A 19,737-nucleotide genomic window follows, 5' to 3' on the forward strand; every position below is an offset into this window, starting at 1 on the left:
TTTAAAGAAGATACTCCAAGTCCTTAGTCCTTATTCCCCACAGTATAAAGAAAAGCTCCCCACCACAACACAATGGAGATCCCTGGTGAGAGCCATGAAACCCAAGCAAGGGCTCCTCCTCCTGTGTGCCCCCGCCGCTCATCTCAGGCTCCAGGGACCCAGTCTTCAATGGAGCACCTGTTGTGTGTGTGTGTGTGTGTCTGTGTGTGTGGCCCTACACAAGGCACCAAGTGATCACCATTTCAAAGCCCACCCATAGGGAGTTGACAATCTAATGTTTTATGCAAAAAAGTGTTTCTGAAAAGATGTACTATGGGAACTTGGATTAAAAGGGACTCAGTACTGGATTATTTTGAAAAAGGGAGATTGTTTCTTCTAAAAGGCAGAACTAGGACCTAGATACAAGGTGAAAGACTGTTCGCTACACACAGAAGAAACTTGCAACAATTAGTGTCCACTAACAGAAAGGGCCCTGTGCACCTGAGGAGTTCAGGAGAGCCTAGGGGACCTTAGTCATCAGTGCTATAGAAGGGCTTCCTACTTGGTGAGAAGACTGGACTCCATGACCTCTAAGGGTTCTTTACAGATTCCACAATTCAGTAAAGGCAGCAAGCGGGCCCTGATTACACTTTCCCAGACGACTAGGTGTCAAGGTACCAGCTGTACATGACAAGTGTCGACCAGCATATTCCAGCTGTTGCTGTGTACAGAAGGGGATGCTTTGGAACATCCCTGGTTTGTTAATTTAGTAATAAAAAAGTAACGCAGGATCTTTTATTTCACCTTTTTTTGAGGAGTTGGTGTAACAAGGAAGACAAACATTATAAATGTAAATTGCCCCGACTATGTTACCAGGCCACATGTATTTCAAAGACATGTGCTGCTTCATATGGCCAGTCAGCTGGTTATACAGTCAATTAGTCTAAAGTTCAGACGAGCTCCCAGGACTCTAAGGAAGCAAGCCTGTGAGAAAGAGCCCTACAACTCCTTTCTGCTAACGGTCAGCAAAGATGGAATGGGAGAGGATGACTGACATCGCATGGACATGCCAGAGTAAACTAAACCCTGAGCAGAACATGCAGTGGGCAAGGGGCAGTTCCTGAGGACTCGGGGTTACACCCTGCTGCTCCTTACAAAGTCTGACCACCCCTGTGTTATAATCCCTGAAGAATGTGTGGTGGGACCACTTGTCTAAAATACAAACAAGTCAGAGACTTCCCTGTGGTCCAGTGGCTTAAGAGTCCACATTCCTAATGCAGGGGGTTTGGGTTCGATCCCTGGTCAGGGAACTAGATCCCAATCAACTAAGAGTTTGCATGCTGCAACTAAACTTTCTTTGTGCCACAACTAAGACTGGTGCAGCCAAATAAGTAAATCAGCATTTTAAAATAAAAATACTGTGAAAATGTGTGAAGAAATACTACACGGAGCACCTAGAATAGGAGCTGGCACACAGAACGGGCTCTGTAAATGCCAGTCCCTTTTCTTTGCCACTATTGTCCCACTGGGTTAAAAGACACGCTTGCCCTGGGCCTCTGAGAAACCCCAAGGAGAAGACAGAAGACGTGGGATTCCTGGAACCATCATCTCTCACAACCTGAAACAGAAGACGCACGCTGAACTGTTTTGGAGGAGTAGTCAGACTTTCTTCTCAAGCAAAAGTTCCATCCAGTGTGGCCAACCACACTTACAACATAGCCACAGAAAAGTCACATGAACTGTGACTGAAAAACAACACTGGAGGACTTCCCTGTTGGCTCAGGGGTTAGGATTCAGCGCTTTCCCTGCCGAGAACCCAGGTTCAATCCCTGGTTGGGGAACTGAGATCCCAGAAGCTTCATGGTGCAGCCAAAAAGGGACTAAAGGCATATAGCTTTAGTCATCTTTCAGTGATTGTCAGCCTGAAAAATGATATAAAAGAATGAACATATGATTTTTTTGCTTGAAAAAGTCAACCATATGTATTTGCTAACATAATTTTATTAATACAATAGATACAATTTCCAACATATACCATTCAAACACATGCCCTTTTCATGCACTTCAGTAAGACATGGAACTATTTTGCTTAAGAGTTTCCACTTCTCTTTTAAACCAGCTTTTGTAGTCAATGACTTGGAGAGTACAACACAAAAAGCACCCAAGCCTTTTGTCTTTTAATCTCCACTGATCGTTTCAGAACCCTCTATTGGCAATATGTGCTTTTAGCCACTCTGCCTGCTGAAGGCCACTTTCTCCAAACAGCAACAGGGTTTAATTCTCACTTTCTTCTACACCAGCCTCTGCTGACTCCACTGAATTTCTGTTTTCATCCTCCAACTTCTTCTTCTTCTTTGCTTTTTTTTCCAGGTTAAGCTGAGCGATGTCTTCATTTTTCTCTGTGATGTATTTTAGCTACAAAAAAATTTTTTTAATTACATTTTTACCTGATTGTAAAGCCATTAATAAGTCTAGTCGGGGAGAAAAAAAATCTATGCCATTTCCCAACCACTCTCACCCAGGGTTAAATTCCTCAGAGTTAAACACAGCTTCCAATTTTTTTTTCCTGGAAGGAATCAATGACAAAAGTCAGCTCACTGCTTACTCACATAGGAGTTCCTTGAATAATCAGAAGAATTAAAACTTGTAGTTTACGAAAGGCATGCCAATCACAAACATACTCTACAAAGCACAGATAAAGTCAAAAGCCCTAAATTTTACCCAATTAAAATTACTGAGCAATTCCTGTGTACCAGATCCTAGAGATCTGGTAATTACAAGGGTAATAAGACAAGGTCCTTGCCCTCAGGGAAGATTCAGTCAAATGCACAAGTTTAGCTGCAAGTCTTCAGTAACAGGCTTCTGTCAGATGACCAAAATTTAACAGTCCAAAATTAAAACAACATTCTGAGGTAAATACATACGCAGTAAGCAGGAAACTTCCCAATTAACAGTCTAAGATGATTTGCATCGACAATTCCTTGCAAAAGATAGAAACTGCTTACTGAAGCTGACCAAGTTACAGTTCTGAGAGAGAATGTCAGAGGAGAGAAAAATGTCTTTTCCACTGATACGCAGCACCACCAGGCACCGGAGCTATTAGGGATCGTATCATCCTTAACCTTGACTTAAACTTTAGAGAAACAATATTAGAAGAGCAGAGACAGAAAAAAGTCCAGTGGAAACAGTACTGGATCCAGGGTTTGAAGGTTAAGGGTCAGCTGTCAACCAGAAAACTTCATATTTAACTTCGGGAAATTACTTAACTCTAGTAGTCTGGCCTATAAAATGGGGCTAATTAGTCATTTTATGAAAAACCCTCATAGGGTGGTTGTGAGCTTTAAATGATGTGTGTAAAATATGACCTACAGAAGTCCTGTGTGAAATGTCAAGTGCTACACAAGTTCATTCATTCAACTACTACTCATGAGCCCCTACTGTGGGTCAGGCCCTTTTTTAGGCATGGCAGATGGAGTCGAGAAGAAAGACATAAAAATCCCTGCCCTTGTGGAGCTCACATCCTGGAGAGGAACGTAAAAGTATTTTGACTGCTAAGATCAGACTAAGTCAGGAAACCTCACAGGCGTCCTGGATCTGCCATCAGCCACAGCCACTAGCCTGGGACGATCACAGCATCACCTGTAAGGTGAGGGCACGGCTAGGATGACGTCTAGACGTCTCTGAAAAGACAGAAAATGTGCTCAACTGCCTGCACACCCCAGATGTACTGATACTCCTTCCACACCTGGCTCGCCAAAACTGTGGGCTCCATAAAAGCACCCCCTAGATACTCTAGCCTGTGACCTGTCTCTGACACCATGGTGTAGCTGAAACATGGGACCAAAGTTTTGAGATATTACAGAAAAGGCAAATTATGAAATCCAGAGAGCACTGATTAGAAAATTTCAAATTGGCTTAGCAAGATCCATCATCGTGAAAGAAAGACTGTAAATTACAGGCAGGTCTGAGTGGTTGAAGCATGTCTCATTTTTAACGCAAGGTGCCCTGGGGGAATCACTTCGTGGATGCCGGTGATTAATTGGGAATAATGTATTCTGATGGGAAAGGGGAGTGAGGAAAGAAATCCATCTCTCACCAGTGAATGACTCCTCCTGGCTAAGAGCTTCACGTCTTCAGTGTTAATTGTGCTTCTTTTCGCATGTCTGTAGAAAGCGCAGAAACAATTCGCCAGAATGTTTCATATTATTTAAAGTTTTGATGAAACACAAAAGTTCATGGCCAGACTCACACCAGCAGGATCTCTAAGTAGCCCATCTTTTCAGGTGAGGGCCATTAAGTGACAGTGACACAGAAATGAGTGAAGTGATGAGCCAAGATACCAATTAAATGAAGAGACAGAGCAAGCAGAAGCCAGTCTGTCCACCTCCACTGGAGGGCCGAGGGTATCTGGAGAATGTGAGCATGGAGAGAAGTAAAAGGCATTCAAGCCTTCCCAAATGCTCACAGTGGGCACAGCGACCAGCATGCAAAAAGAAGCTGGTCTGTGAGGCACCTTCAGTGAAAAGAGAAAATAGCACAGAGCTCACAATACAAAGATCATTGCTGCTTAAATGAACGCTAAATAGAAGAAATAGAATTTCCACAAAACACAGCTTCGCTTATACCAAGGTCCTAATGCTCTTCCCCAAAGGCTACATTACAGGGAAAAGCTTGTGCACGTGTCCCTCCCCAACTAGGAGACAATGTGTCCCCAGCAACAGCCCAGCTAGGACAAAGAACACCCTTTCAACTAGACTCTGTTTCTTGCTCACAACACGGACGCAAGTGCTTGTTCCAGTTCTCTTATCTCTGCTTTAAAAGGTAATCTGAGACAATGAGCTCTATTCAATAATTTATCACTCTAACAACACCCTTTCTTGCCATTTCTAACTTCCTCCAAAATAAGTAGGAACTCTGTAAGTCGGAATAAGGGGGAATCTTTGTGTTCTTAACTATCAGAGTGACCAGCACATGGCAAGTCCTCACTAAATATCTGTTGATTTACAGATAAAACTCACAGAAATTATATTCTGTAATTTGGCCAGATTAGTCCTTCACATCCTGCCAAATGTGAAAAGATCACATGCCATCTCATCATGACGGACAGTATCTGACTATTCTGGGATAATATCCACGTCAGAAGATAACTTCTCATTAGCCGCCTGGAAGGACTAGCACAGAGAAAAGTGGGCGGGGCCGGCGGGGGGGTGGAGTCAGACAGAAAGTGACAGACAAGAGACCACAAAGCCGGTCCAGAGGTGCCCTGCGTGGAGGATGTCAGGAGCCACAGACACACTAGCCCTCGTCTGTATCGCACGACAAGCTGCCCTGTTGGTGTTACCCCTTCCTAAAGGGCCGGACAAAGAGTAAGGAGGAAGCAGCACTGAACTGTTCAGTGTAAGATCAGCATATATGATCACAAGAAACATTCAGGAAACAGCAGAGCCAACCCTCTCCACCACTTGACTGGTCATCTGGTTTCTCTGCACCATGTCTTAATGATACCACTGTCCCAGATGGAGGGGCAGGTACATCCTATGCCAGCAACTGCACACCACAGACTCTCCTAAATCAAACCTCTGGCTCCAGAAAATTACTCTAGAGAACATAACAAAGCAATTTTTCATACAACACTTTTAGCAACACAGGTTTTAAAGACTATTCCCAAAATGCCCCTAAATATTCATTGGAAGGACTGATGCTGAAGCTCCAATACTCTGGCCACCTGATGTGAAGAACCGACTCACTGGAAAACACTCTGATGCTGGGAACTGAGGGCAAGAGGAGAAGGGGGCAGCAGAGGATGACATGGTTGGATGGCATCACCAACTCAATGGACAAGAGTTTGAGCAAACTCCGGGAGATGGTGAAGGATAGGGAAGCCTGGCGTGCTGCAGTCCATGGGGTGGCAGAGGCTGACACGACTTAGCGACTGAATAACAACAAAAATGCCCCTAGAATTCATTTACCGTAGAATACCTATCTTCCTCAAAATGTTTCATCTTTACCATGTTAACATTAGGTGACTTAGACATTAAATGAAGGAAATTCACAACTTAAGTGGAGAGATTATTTTCCAAAGTTTATAGGTGAACTGAGTTTATAGTATTTACAATTTAAGTGTATTTTTTTCATAGAAACATTGTTACAAATACTAGTTAGGTTCTCAGCCTCCAAAGACTATCTAATAGGTAGCCAACCTGAAATAGCAGTATATATTTCAGATTTCTCAAACTGGGGTAATATAGGAGCAGGAATTATGTAACAGGGAAAACTCAAAACCACAGGATAAAGCTGACCCTCTGGGACTATCAACTTTATTCAGTAGTGGTGGTTTAGTCACTAAGTTGTGTCCAACTCTTGCAAACCCACAGACTGTAGCCCACCAGGCTCCTCTGTCCATGGAATTCTCCAGGCAAGAATACTGGAGTGGGTTGCCATTTTCTTCTCCAGGGGGATCTTCAAGACCCAGGGATCAAACCCGGGTCTCCTGCACTGCAGGCAGATTCTTTACTGACTGAGCTACCAGGGAAGCTTTTTAAATTTTATTCAGTGATACACATTTTTCCCCCCACACCATGGCATGCAGATCCCCAACCAGGGATTGAACCTGGGGCCTCCTGCATTGGAAGTTTAGAGTCTAAACCACTGGACCGCCAGGGAGTCTTATTCAGTGATAAACTTTAAAACAGGATTTTTTTTTTTTTAATGGAATATTTTGACAATGTAAAATTAAGACAACAGATAAGTCTTCAAAGAAAATCTGCACTTGAATTAGCTCAGAGTTCTTTGGAGGAAGTTTAAGGAGTGCTGGTATACACCCCTGAGCACTGCAGAAGAGGAAACATCTCTGAGTAAAGCCTCTGACAGTCTTGCTCAGAGAGCATCAGCTGACGGCCTCTCCCCAGACTCCTTTACCCAAAAGATGAGTCCTTCCTTGTGCAGCTGACAGTCCACGTGGTGCCCACACATCTCGGCCCCGTGTGTCGTGCTAAGTCACTTCAGTCATGTGCTACCCTTTGTGACCCCATGGACTATAGCCTGCCAGGTTCCTCTGTCCATGGGATTCTCTAGGCAAGAATACTGGTGTGGGTTGCCATGCCCTCCTTGAAGGGATTTTCCCTACTTAGGTATCGAACTTGGGTCTCTTACGTCTCCTGCATTGGCAGGAGGGTTCTTTACCACTGTGCCATCTGGGATGCCTACCTCTCTGCCCCAGGGCCCAGCAAAAAGAAGTAGGCTTCTCAACTATAAAAAACACACAATACCTGAAAACTTAACGTGTGACAATGCTAAATAGCTCTAATTTCATTTTTATTTCTAGTATTTAAAATTGTCATTGTCTTTTCCTACAACTAACACAGAAATGAGGAGGAAGCACACAGCTGGGGACTCGCTCCTGGCGTCTAGTGGGTAGAGGCGAGGGACATCACTAAGTACCTTACAATGCACTGGACAGAATTCGGAGATCATCCAGTCCAATATGTCAACAGTGCTGAGGTGGAAAACTCTGATCTATACTGACAAACTCTATGTTCAAATCAAGTAACCATTTGTCTACTAATTTACATTTTTGTGTCTTCCTTTGTAATATAAAAGACTCACATTTTTAAAAGAAAAGAAGAGGGATTTCCTTGGTCCATTGGTTAAGACACCATGCTTCCAATGCAGGGGGTGTGGGTTTAATCCTTGGTCAGGGAACTAAGATCCCACAAGCCCCACAGCATGGTTAAAAAAAGAAGAAGAAGAAAAGAAATGGCAAGGGGTTTCCTTGGTGGTCTAGTGATTAAGAATCTGCCTGCTAATTCAGGGAACATGGGTTTGATCCCTGGTCCAGGAAGATCCCACATGCCCTGGAGCAACTAAGCCTGTCCATCACCACTATAGAGCCTGTGTGCCTAGGGCCTGTGCTTTGCAACAAGAGAAGCCACCTCAACAAGACCTTGTATGGAAACTTGAGAAAGCCCAGGCGCAGCAGTGAAGACCAAGTGCAGCCAAAATAAAATAAAATAATAAATCTTAAAAAAAAAAAGATGGCAAGTAAAGGCAGTAAATGTATTTCACAGGAGACCTGGGGTGGGGGTGGGCGCAGGGCACAAGTAAGGGGCAACCACCTGAATTAACGATGATAAGACGCAGGAGCCGTCAGTATCCCATATATTATCCTGATCCCTTTTGGCCAAGTTGAAGATGCTAAGCGGTTTTTAGGGACTCATATACGCAGGAATAGGCAAGATTTAGAGCCTGCCCTCTGAGAACCTACTGCTTTAATTCATTCAGAATATTCATCGAAGAAACAAAGAGCTATAGGAGAAAGGTGAAAAGTATGGGGTGTGGGAGAGGCTGGCACCAAATCAGAAGTGGGAGCAAATTAGAAAGCTTTAGCCCTTTCAGGCCTTCGTCATTCAAATTGCTTCATAAAAGCAATTCGCTGCAATTGTTTTCAATTACCTGTGGAACTAATTGAAGAGAGGAGCATAAATCACCTGTAAAAGCTAACGCTTTACCAGCTGAAAGCCAGTCACACACACTTTTCAAGGAGCATGTGTCTCACTTGTCTCCAGCAGGCAAATGCAGGGCTGATGGGGCCATGGGCTGTATTATCCCGACACCCGTGCGCTACCCCACAAAGCACGAAGCAGCCCAGCCCGGTGCCCAGCCTCACCCCCCAGCACATCACCTGCAGAAACAGTCTTAAAAGCAAGTGCACCATGCACAGAATCCTGGAGACATGACTCACACCTTTTTAACCTGGAACTGAATAACTTCACTTCCCTTAACGACAAATACGAGGAAAACTTCAAAAAATGCCCAATCAAGTCTGAATGGATATGATTAAAGCAGATGTTCCATTCTTACAGAATCATGATTAGAGACTGAGTCTCCACAAAACATGGGGCGGGGAGGGGTTCAAGCTTCCCTGAAATTCACCACCAGATGGGGAGCATCAAAGCATGGAAACAAGCCCAGCATCCGACAATCAAGCTCTCTACCCACCTTGCAAACATTTCAAGGTCTTTGGCAAAATTTTCTGAAAGAGAAAAAGAGATGTGCTTTAATTAGCCTATCTCAACCTTAATTCAGAAGCAGAAAAGTGAAATCTCAATGTCTACAGTAAGTGTAGTGACTACTACAAATCCTTTTGAAAGTGAGAGGAGGCCCTTCGGGTGGCTCCATTGCTGGATTCATTACGACCTCTGTGTCCTCCCTGCCACCTCCACCCTTCGTTACAAACCTCTGGTAATTGTGGCTACACCTCTCCTCCCTAGAAACTATCCCTTAATCTTAAATTGTGCTAGGAGTTAGGGCTTGTGAAGACATTCATCTCCCCTGAAGTCAAGCAAATACCAGCTGTCAAACTGTGGGTGGAAAAAAAAAAAAAAAAAAAAAACTGTGGGTGATATAAAAAAGTTATAAAGCAATGAAACAAAAAAATTAATGTCCAAGGACTTCCCCTGGTGGTCCAGTGGTTAAGAATCGGCCTTCCAGTGCAGGGGACACCGTTCCTATACCTGGTCAGGGACCTAAGATCCCACATGAAAGAAAGTGAAAGTGTTAGTTGCTCAGTCGTGTCCTACTCTTTGTGACCCCATGGACTGTAGCCCACCAGGCTCCTCTGTCCATGGAGAATTCCAGGCAAGAATACTGGAGTGGGTGGCCATTTCCTTCTCCAGGGGATCTTCTCAACCCAGGGACTGAACCTGCATCTCCTGCATTGCAGGCAGATTCTTTACCATCTGAGCCACCAGGAAAGCCTCCAAGATTCCACATGCCGCCAGGCAACTAAGCCAGAACGCCACAACGAAGACCCAGAACAGTCAAAATTAAATAAATAAATAGGGCAGCCTGTCCTAGCCCTTGTTTAAAAAAAAAGTAATATTCTGGGTGGTTTAAAGCAATAAAATAAAGGTGCTGATGCCCTCCTATTAGTGTAACAGAAAGAAAAAAAATACAAATCTTGTAACAGAAAAAAATATAGCTCTTCCCATAAACTGAATCTTACAGCCAATAGAAGAAACGTTTCACGGATGGTGTCCAGTGATAATGTTCTTTGTCTGTTGGTGAGATACGCCACGGCACCCACCTGCATTTCTCCCAAGCAAAATCAACCTCCAGGCTTTCCACACCCCCACAGGAAGACCAGGGCTGCGTACCACACTGTCCAAAGGTCACCTCTGAGATCGCTGCAATGGTTTGCTTGCTGAACTGCATGTCTTTGTCCGACGCAACTTCCTCGCAAAGACAACCAACCGTGTAGTGAACCGCTGCCTTTAGCCTCTGAAGTAAAATCAAAACACTTCATGGGTAAGACTGCAAATAAGAGCTCTTCACATCTTAAAAAATGAAGACCAAGAAGAGGGTCTGCTCAGCCTAAATTCCTTCGGCACCTTCCATAATGGCTGAGTGACTTTTCCAGTGTCCTAATAAATCAATGGGGCCTCTGGAATGTGACTTGTGGAAACATCACTTCCTAGTTAATGGTGATGATTTAGGTGAAGTAAAGATAAGGAACAACGATGGCAGGTCAGCGGGGAGAGAAGGCAGACTGGTATCTGGGAGGCGCCTGTGTAACTTTACTCAGTTATTCCACATTTATGCGCCAAGTGCCTACTGGGTGAAGGCATGTGCTAACACGTTAGTATGAATGTGTGCTACCTGAATGTTACTGACCCGAGATATTTCAATATTCACTTACATAACAAATTCCTGGCCACAGGTGTTAGTTTCTGCAAAAAAATCCCCCGGTCAATAATGTGCCAGGTATCTGGGGAACACAGTGGAAAAAAAGAGATTTTTGCCCCTAGATGGAAGTTAACCAAGCAAATACAAAAGGACTGGTCCCTGTGCTTCAAGTCCTTGCCAGTCCCAGTCCTGCACAAGACAAAGGATGAATATCAGGACGACACTGGGGAAGGCTCCCGAGGGCACACTAGATCAGCCTCTGATTTGCTGCTTTGCTAGCCCACCTCAACAGGACCCTCACTGCTCCTTAGCAACACCTTCCAGTGCTGGAAAACACTTCTTCCCCATGGAGGAGTAAAGAAACAAGCCACGCCAAGGTCTCATGTCAACAAGCTTGCTGAGCCCTGTGTGTGCCCCTGCTGGGGACGGAGCTGAACTGCATGTGGTGACAACTGAACCCCAGACAGCGTGGGCTCTACCAGCAAGTGCTCATGGCAGAGGCAAGACAAGGAGGGACTGCAAGAACATGAGTCCAGGGCCCCGAGGGGAGGCCAGACAGATAAGAAAGGGACATGCCTTCCTTAGTTTCAGATGTCACAAGAGCAGGTAAGTGGAAAGCGTCAGTGGAAGGAGACAAAGAGACCACCACCCTGGGAGGGATAAAGACCCTCCAAAATCATCTTTTTTTTTTTAGGTATGTGTAGACGTGTGGTTGAGGAAGGCTTTCTTATCTCTCCTTGCTATTCTTTGGAAGTCTGCATTCAGATGCTTATATCTTTCCTTTTCTCCTTTGCTTTTCGCTTCTCTTCTTTTCACAGCTATTTGTAAGGCCTCCTCAGACAGCCATTTTGCTTTTTTGCATTCGTTTTCCATGGGGATGGTCTTGATCCCTGTGTCCTGTACAATATCATGAACCTCCATCCATAGTTCATCAGGCACTCTGTCTATCAGATCTAGTCCCTTAAATCTATTTCTCACTTCCGCTGTATAATCATAAGGGATTTGATTTAGGTCATACCTGAATGGTCTAGTGGTTTTCCCTACTTTCTTCAATTTAAGTCTGAATTTGGCAATAAGGAGTTCATGATCTGAGCCACGGTCAGCTCCCGGTCTTATTTTTGCTGACTGTATAGAGCTTCTCCATCTTTGGCTGCAAAGAATACAATCAATCTGATTTCGGTGTTGACCATCTGGTGATGTCCATGTGTAGAGTCTTCTCTTGTGTTGTTGGAAGAGGGTGTTTGCTGTGACCAGTGCGTTCTCTTGGCAAAACTCTATTAGCCCTTGCCCTGCTTCATTCTGTACTCCAAGGCCAAATTTGCCTGTTACTCCAGGTGTTTCCTGACTTCCTACTTTTGCATTCCAGTCCCCTATAATGAAAAGGACATCTTTTTTGGGTGTTAGTTCTAAAAGGTCTTGTAAAAAATAAATAAATAAATAAAAATAAAAGGTCTTGTAGGTCTTCATGGAATCGTTCAGCTTTTCAGCGTTACTGGTTGGGGCATAGGCTTGGATTACCGTGATACTGAATGGTTTGCCTTGGAAACGAACAGAGATCATTCTGTTGTTTTTGAGATTGCATCCAAGTACTGCATTTCAGACTCTTTTGTTGACCATGATGGCTACTCCATTTCTTCTAAGGGATTCCTGCCCACAGTAGTAGATATAATGGTCATCTGAGTTAAATTCACCCATTCCAGGCAATTTTAGTTCTCTGGTGCCTAGAATGTCGACATTCACTCTTGCCATCTCCTGTTTGACCACTTCCAATTTGCCTTGATTCATGGACCTGACATTCCAGGTTCCTATGCAATATTGCTCTTTACAGCATCGGACCTTGCTTCTATCACCAGTCACATCCACAAATGGGTATTGGTTTTGCTTTGGCTCCATCCCTTCATTCTTTCTGGAGTTATTTCTCCACTGATCTCCAGTAGCATATTGGGCACCTACTGACCTGGGGACTTCCTCTTTTAGTATCCTATCATTTTGCCTTTTCATACTGTTCATGGGGTTCTCAAGGCAAGAATACTGAAGTGGTTTGCCATTCCCTTCTCCAGTGGACCACATTCTGTCAGACCTCTCCACCATGACCTGTCCGTCTTGGGTGGCCCCACACGGCATGGCTTAGTTTTATTTAGTTAGACAAGGCTATGGTCCATGTGATCAGATTGGCTAGTTTTCTGTGATTATGGTTTCAATGTGGCTGCCCTCTAATGCCCTCTCGCAACACCTACCGTCTTACTTGGATTTCTCTTACCTTGGACGTGGGTTAGCCTTCCTCAGCAATCAATGCAAAGAAATAGAGGAAAACAACAGAATGGGAAAGACTAGAGATCTCTTCAAGAAAATTACAGATACCAACGGAACATTTCATGCAAAGACGAGCTTAATAAAGGAGAGAAATGGTATGGACCTGACAGAAGCAGAAGATATTAAGAAGAGGTGGCAAGAATACACAGAAAAACTGTGGCAAGAATACACAGAAGAACTATACAAAAAAGATCTTCACGACCCAGATAATCATGATCACTCACCTAGAGCCAGACATCCTGGAATGTGAAGTCAAGTGGGCCTTAGAAAGCATCACTACGAACAAAGCTAGTGGAGGTGATGGAATTCCAGCTGAGCTATTTCAAATCCTGAAAGATGATGCTGTGAAAGTGCTGCACTCAATATGCCAGCCAATTTGGAAAACTCAGCAGTGGCCACAGGACTGGAAAAGGTCAGTTTTCATTCCAATCCCAAAGAAAAGCAATGCCAAAGAATGCTCAAACTACCGCACAACTGCACTCATCTCACACGCTAGTAAAGTAATGCTCAAAATTCTCCAAGCCAGGCTTCAACAATACCGTGAACTTCCAGATGTTCAAGCTGGTTTTTGAAAAGGCAGAGGAACCAGAGATCAAATTGCCAACATCCGCTGGATTATCGAAAAAGCAAGAGAGTTCCAGAAAAACATCTATTTCTGCTTTATTAACTATGCCAAAGCCTTTGACTGTGTGGATCACAATAAACTGTGGAAAATTCTGAAAGAGATGGGAATACTGACCACCTGACCTGCCTCTTGAGAAACCTGTATGCACGTCAGGAAGCAACAGTTAGAGCTGGATATGGAACAGACTGGTTCCAAATAGGAAAAGGAGTACATCAAGGCTGTATATTGTCACCCTGCTTACTTAACGTATATGCAGAGTATATCATGAGAAACACTGGGCTGGAAGAAGCACAAGCTGGAATCAAGATTGCCGGGAGAAATATCAATAACCTCAGATATGCAGATGACACCACTCTTATGGCAGAAAGTGAAGAGGAACTAAAAAAAGCCTCTTGATGAAAGTGAAAGAGAAGAGTGAAAAAGTTGGCTTAAAGCTCAACATTCAGATCATGGCATCTGGTCCCATCACTTCATGGCAAATGGATGGGGAAACAGTGGAAACAGTGTCAGACTTTATTTTTCTGGGCTCCAAAACCACTGCAGATGGTGACTGCAGCCATGAAATTAAAAGACGCTTACTCCTTGGAAGGAAAGTTATGACCAACCTAGATACCATATTCAAAAGCAGAGACATTACTTTGCCAACAAAGTTCCGTCTAGTCAGGGCTATGGTTTTTCCAGTGGTCATGTATGGATGTGAGAGTTGGACTGTGAAGAAAGCTGAGTGCCGAAGAATTGATGCTTTTGAACTGTGGTGTTGGAGAAGACTCTTGAGAGTCCCTTGGACTGCAAGGAGATCCAATCAGTCCATTCTAAAGGAGATCAGTCCTGGGTGTTCATTGGAAGGACTGATGCTGAAGCTGAAACTCCAATACTTTGGCCACCTCATGCGAAGAGTTGACTCACTGGAAAAGACCCTGATGCTGGGAGGGATTGGGGGCAGGAGGAGAAGGGGACGACAGAGGATGAGATGGCCGGATGGCATCACCGACTCGATGCACATGAGTTTGAGTGAACTCTGGGAGTTGGTGACGGACAAGGAGGCCTGGCGTGCTGCAATTCATAGGGTCGAAAAGAGTCGGACACAACTGAGCGACTTAACTGACCTGAACTGAGAGGTGTGGTTAGGGATAGGGGTACAGGACAGGGATCCTTATCATTGCTCCAGAAAGTTCCTCTATCCCTCCATCCTTCCCCCTCCTCCACTTCCTGGAACAGGTTAAGGGCCTTCTTCAATAGAGGCTAAGTCATGCCTGTGTGTGCTCAGTTGCCAAGTCATGTCCGACTCTGCAATCATGGACTTTAGCCCACCAGGCTCTTCTATCCACAGGATTCTCCAGGCAAGAATACTGGAGTGGGATGCCATTTCCTCCTCCAGGGGATCTTCCCCACCCAGGGATGGAACCCAGGACTCCTGCAGGTCTCTTGCCTTGCAGGTGGATGTTTTACCAATGAGCCACCGGCTTGGGTCAGAGGGTAAGTCACTAGACTCTAATTTCCTCAAGGGCAGGGCCCTTCAGTACTGTTCATGGCTGTCCACCTAGAACTAAGAACCAAGAACACCTGGCTGAGTGAACAGTGGGATCCTCCATCAGGTCACCACTGCACAGAGGATGAGGTTCAAATTTCTCAGTCCATCTTTGCTGCCTGACTCACTTTTTCAGTAAGCATTTATTGTCTGTTGAGAGCTAGGCTCTGTACTAGGGGCTGAGAACACAAAACTGAAAAAGAACAGTCCCTGCTCTCAAAGAGTTTATCTCCCACATCTTTGCCATGAATGGACTCTTTGAAACCATCAATGTCATGAAACCCAAAGGAGGTGAAGAACCGTTCCTAGAGAGACCAAAGCCAGGACTAGACACAATGCATGATCCCGGACTGGATCCTGGGTGAAGGAAAAAAGACCATGAAAGAATATCTTTGGGACAATTGAATATGGATTCATATTAGATAATAGGATTTTATCAATTATCAAGCTTCCTGAATGTGATCAGAGATTATGACCTTGTTCTTGGAAGAAGCATGTTAAAGCATTAAAATTTAAAGGTGAAGCATCAAGTGTATTTAATTCTCAAATAATTTCGAGAAAAGAAGGCAGCAAATACAGCAAAATGTTAACTGGTTATTCGAGGTGAGGGGCACATGTGTGATGAATGCGCTAATTTTGCAACCTTTTCTGAAGGCTCGAACTTCAAAACAAAGGGAGGCGGTGGGTAAACAGCTTCTGAAATTTAGGAAGCGCCCCTTTCCTGAGCTCATTCTCAATTCTCCTCGGTTAATGCTCTGAGATTCTTGGTTTTTCTCACGACTCTCCCACACGGTATTTATTCGCGGTGCTGACTGAAGGACTGAATACCAGCAACTACGCCGAGAGCTGGTTATTATCACCCTGATTTTTCCATCTAGGAAAATGAGTTCGGGGAGAGTCAACACAACACTCTGTGCGGAGTCGAGATTCGAACCCATATCCGATGGGTTCCGGAGCCGGACGGCCGCGTTTACACCAGGTTCCGAGGCCGTCTCCTCCCCCGCAGGATGGACGCACCGATTAGAGGAGCCAACGTTTTTAGAGCTCTTGACGCGTGCCTCAGAACAACCCTGTCCGAGGAGACTGAGCCTGTCACAAAACCAGAGGGGCCTCCGCCGCCGGACTCTCGGTGCACGGCAGGTATTTTCCCCGAATCTTCCCTCTCACTCAGCCACCCCAAGCTCCGACCAGCCAAACCAAGGAAACCGTCTCCCAGCACCCCCCGCGGCAGCTGGGTCAGCTCATGCGCAGGCGCCAGAGGCCGGAGGTGGCCGAGCTCGACCTCCGACCCGGGGCCTCGGTACGAAGACGAGGCTGGGCTGAGGCGGCGCCTTTTTCCATGCAGAATCTCGACGCCGTCCTTCCCCAGCCCCACCAGGACCCCATTCTCCTGTACCTGTAGGTAAGAGAAGCGTTGCTGCTCCTCGGACCACTCCTCCTCCTCCATCATCACCACGGGCGGATCCTGGCAGGCGCGCCAGGACGGAAAGACGCGGCCGCCTGGGCGACCTGGTCGGATTTTCCCGCCGCGGCGCCGGTCAACGGGCCGCGCTGGGGGCCAAAGCGCGAAGCTGCCGGCTGCCTCGCGCGCCCCCTGGCGGCGATTCTGGGAAGGGGGCCTCACAGCGCGCCTGCGCCCGCCCGGCCCCAGCCAAGCTCCCCGGGGACCTCAGGCCCAACTCTGCGCCCTGCACAGTGGTCAACACCAGGTCTCAGGAACAATGTGTGTGTAGGGACAAGGGTTCGCAACTCGGTTGTAAATTCCATGCGGCTGCAACCTCGATATGCCTTGCAAAATTTAGTGTGAGTTTTTTTTATAATTCTATAGTGTCCCAAAGTCAGATCACTGATAAATGTTTGATTTCTATCCCCTTCAGCGAAAAAGTTTCTCAGCCCATTGCCGTTGCCAAAGGAATATAGGTTTGACCCAAGTGTTAGCTGATTTTCCTTTATGTTAAGAATTAAGGGGCTTACCAGAATTCCCTGGCCGTCCAATGGCTAAGATTCCTCACTTCCACTGCAGGGCGTGGGGATTTAATCCCTGGTGTGGGATCTAAGAACCCACATGCCAGACGGCCACGAATTTAAGGAAAAAAAAAGGGAAATAAGGGACTTCTCTGGTGGTCCATCCAGTGGAGTTCAATCCCGGGTGAGGGAGCTAAGATCCCACATACCTTGTGGCAAAAAAAAAAGAGAAAACAGAAGCACTGTTGTTTACCAACTGAGCTATCAGGGAAGCCCTGTAACAAATTCAGTGAAGACTTTAAAAAAAAAAAAAAAGAAGTGAAAAATAGTGAAACCTAACAGTTAGATCTGCACTGTTTCCAAACTTTCTTCAGTTATTTTCCTCCTTCCCAGCTTCACTCTTTGGAGCTTCACTCATTTTTGGATGACGTGAGGAAGGAACTTCTCTACTGAACTGAATAATAGTGTCAAGTACTGGAAGAATATTTCCTTAACTTATGCTATTCATGCTACAAAGTGTACAGACACCATGCACATTCAAGTTCAATCTGCATTATTAACATCCACCTCCCCCCACTTCCATAAGCAGTCAACAAGGAATTAAACCCTGATTTGCAGGTTTCCTTGATGTAAATACTCCCACTATTGCCAGATTTCAAGCAACCAATATGAAGAAGCTGAACTCAGCATTTGTTACGAACTAGACTTGTTTGACTCATTGGAAAAGACCCTGGTGCTGGGAAAGATTGAAGGCAGGAGGAGAAGGGGACAACAGAGGATGAGTTGATAGGATGGTGTCACCAACTCGATGGACATGAGTTTGAGCAAGCTCTGGGAGTTGGTGATGGTCAGGGAAGCCTGGTGTGCTGCAGTCCACGGTGTCACAAAGAGTCAGACACAACTGAGTGACTGAGTTGAACTGAGACCTGTTTGGGAGTTGGGCCATAAAGAAGGCTGAGCACCGAAGAATTGATGCTTTTGAACTGTGGTGCTGCAGAATACTCTTGAGTCCCTTGGACTGCAAGGAGATCAAACCAGTCAATCTTAAAGGAAATCAATCCTGAATATTCATTGAAGGATGGATGGCGAAGCTGAAGCCCCAATACTTTGGCCACCTGATGAGAAGAACCGACTCATTGGAAAAGACCCTGATGCTGGGAAAGATCAAAGGCAGTAGAAGAAGGGGACGACAAAGAATGAAATGGTTGGGTGGCATCACCAACTCAATGAACATGAGTTTGAGCAGGCTCTGGGAGATGGTGAAGGACAGGAAAGCCTGGCATGCTGCAGTGCAGTCCATGAGGTCATGAAGAGTCAGACATGACTGAGTGATTAAACAACAGGCTTGTTTGCCCCACAAGCAGCAGGCCTGACACTGAAGTTTGCAGCCAAGAAAGAGTTTGCTGATGAGGTCATCACGAAAGGAGAGCAAATCACAGATCCAACTCCGAGGGCCAAAGGCTTGAGATAGTTATGGGATAAAGAAGCAGGGGGGATGTCCCTAGTGCTCCAGTGGTTAAAACAGTTCAGACTCTGCCTTCCAATGCAGGGGGATGCAGGTTCGATTCCTGGCAGGGGAACTAAAGGCCCATGTGCCTCAAATTAAAAGCAGCAAAGTGGTCTTGCTGCTGCTGCTCTTAAGTTGCTTCAGTCGTGTCCGACTCTGTGAGACCCCAGAGACGGCAGCCCACCAGGCTCCCCCGTCCCTGGGACTCTCTAGGCAAGAACACTGGAGTGGGTTGCCATTTCCTTCTCCAATGTATGAAAGTGAAAAGTGAAAGTGAAGGCACTCAGTCGTGTCCGACTCTTCGAGATCCCATGGACTGCAGCCTACCAGGCTCCTCTGTCCATGGGATTTTCCAGGCAAGAGTACTGGAGTGGGTTGCCATTGCCTTCTCTGAAAGTGGTCTTAGGCACGAGGAAAGATGATTGGAGACAGAGGAAAGGTGAGGCAGTCTGTGTCCTGCATCAGCCCACCTTTAGACTCAGTGGTCTGAACTGGGCAGGAGCCAACTCCAAAGTTTTGGAAAACAATGTAAAAGCTCCGTTACTATAGTGACCCATACATCAGAAGCATTATCTGTAGGGCTGGTTTCAAAGTCTAGTGATACATTACCTTGCCTAAGTGAAGCTCAGAGGGTATGCACCTAGAGAATGGGCTTACTCAGTAAAGAAGCTGCAAGCAGGAAGGTTTCTGACACGCTGTTCCCTCATCTGCTGTTCTGGAGGACACACGCTGAGCTTCTGTTAACCCTTTGGACATGATTTCACACAGGGAAGAGATGCTGCACACCCGCCATTCAGACACAGTAGATGGAGATAACCAAGAACAGATGATAGAAAAATGTGCAACACAGTAGCATAATTAAGGACTGATGACTTTTAAGTTTTTACTACCTTTGTTTTTAATACAATTTTTTAAGTCTGAATTTGTGTAACTTAATTTTTTTTTAATGTCTATAAAAATCTGTTTGTTGGACTTCCCCGGTGATCCAGTGGTAAAGAATCTGCCTGCCAACGCAGACCTGGCTTCAAGACCTGATCTGGGAAGAGTCCACACACCATGGGGCAGCTGAGCCCGTGCATGAGTACTGAGCCCATGAGCCACAACTACTAAGCCTGCATGCCCCAGAGCCCGGCCACA

General features: G+C 45.5%; 1 protein-coding gene across 1 annotated transcript; it reads right to left on the minus strand.

Moving 5' to 3' along the window:
- Window positions 1-1,960: 1,960 nt before the first annotated feature.
- LOC113906593 (centromere protein S) lies at window positions 1,961-16,678 on the minus strand. Its single transcript, XM_027564947.1, has 5 exons — window positions 16,525-16,678; window positions 10,134-10,257; window positions 8,977-9,010; window positions 4,076-4,142; window positions 1,961-2,394 (listed from the first exon to the last, which is right to left on the minus strand). Exons 1-5 carry the CDS (start codon window positions 16,576-16,578, stop codon window positions 2,254-2,256), a joined length of 420 nt encoding a protein of 139 aa, XP_027420748.1. The 5' UTR covers window positions 16,579-16,678; the 3' UTR covers window positions 1,961-2,253.
- Between the last annotated feature and the right edge of the window lie 3,059 nt (window positions 16,679-19,737).

Source organism: Bos indicus x Bos taurus, chromosome 16 (genome assembly GCF_003369695.1).
Source record: "Bos indicus x Bos taurus breed Angus x Brahman F1 hybrid chromosome 16, Bos_hybrid_MaternalHap_v2.0, whole genome shotgun sequence".
Lineage (NCBI taxonomy): Eukaryota > Metazoa > Chordata > Mammalia > Artiodactyla > Bovidae > Bos > Bos indicus x Bos taurus.

Coding starts and splice junctions, on each gene's coding strand:
- LOC113906593 (XM_027564947.1), bottom strand. CDS start 16,578: ATGATGGAGGAGGAGGAGTGGTCCGAGGAGCAGCAACGCTTCTCTTAC. Junction 4,143..8,976: donor GACCTTGAAATGTTTGCAAG/GTGGGTAGAGAG, acceptor CGCTTTCTACAG/ACATGCGAAAAGAAGCACAA. Junction 2,395..4,075: donor CCAGGAGGAGTCATTCACTG/GTGAGAGATGGA, acceptor ATTTTTTTGTAG/CTAAAATACATCACAGAGAA.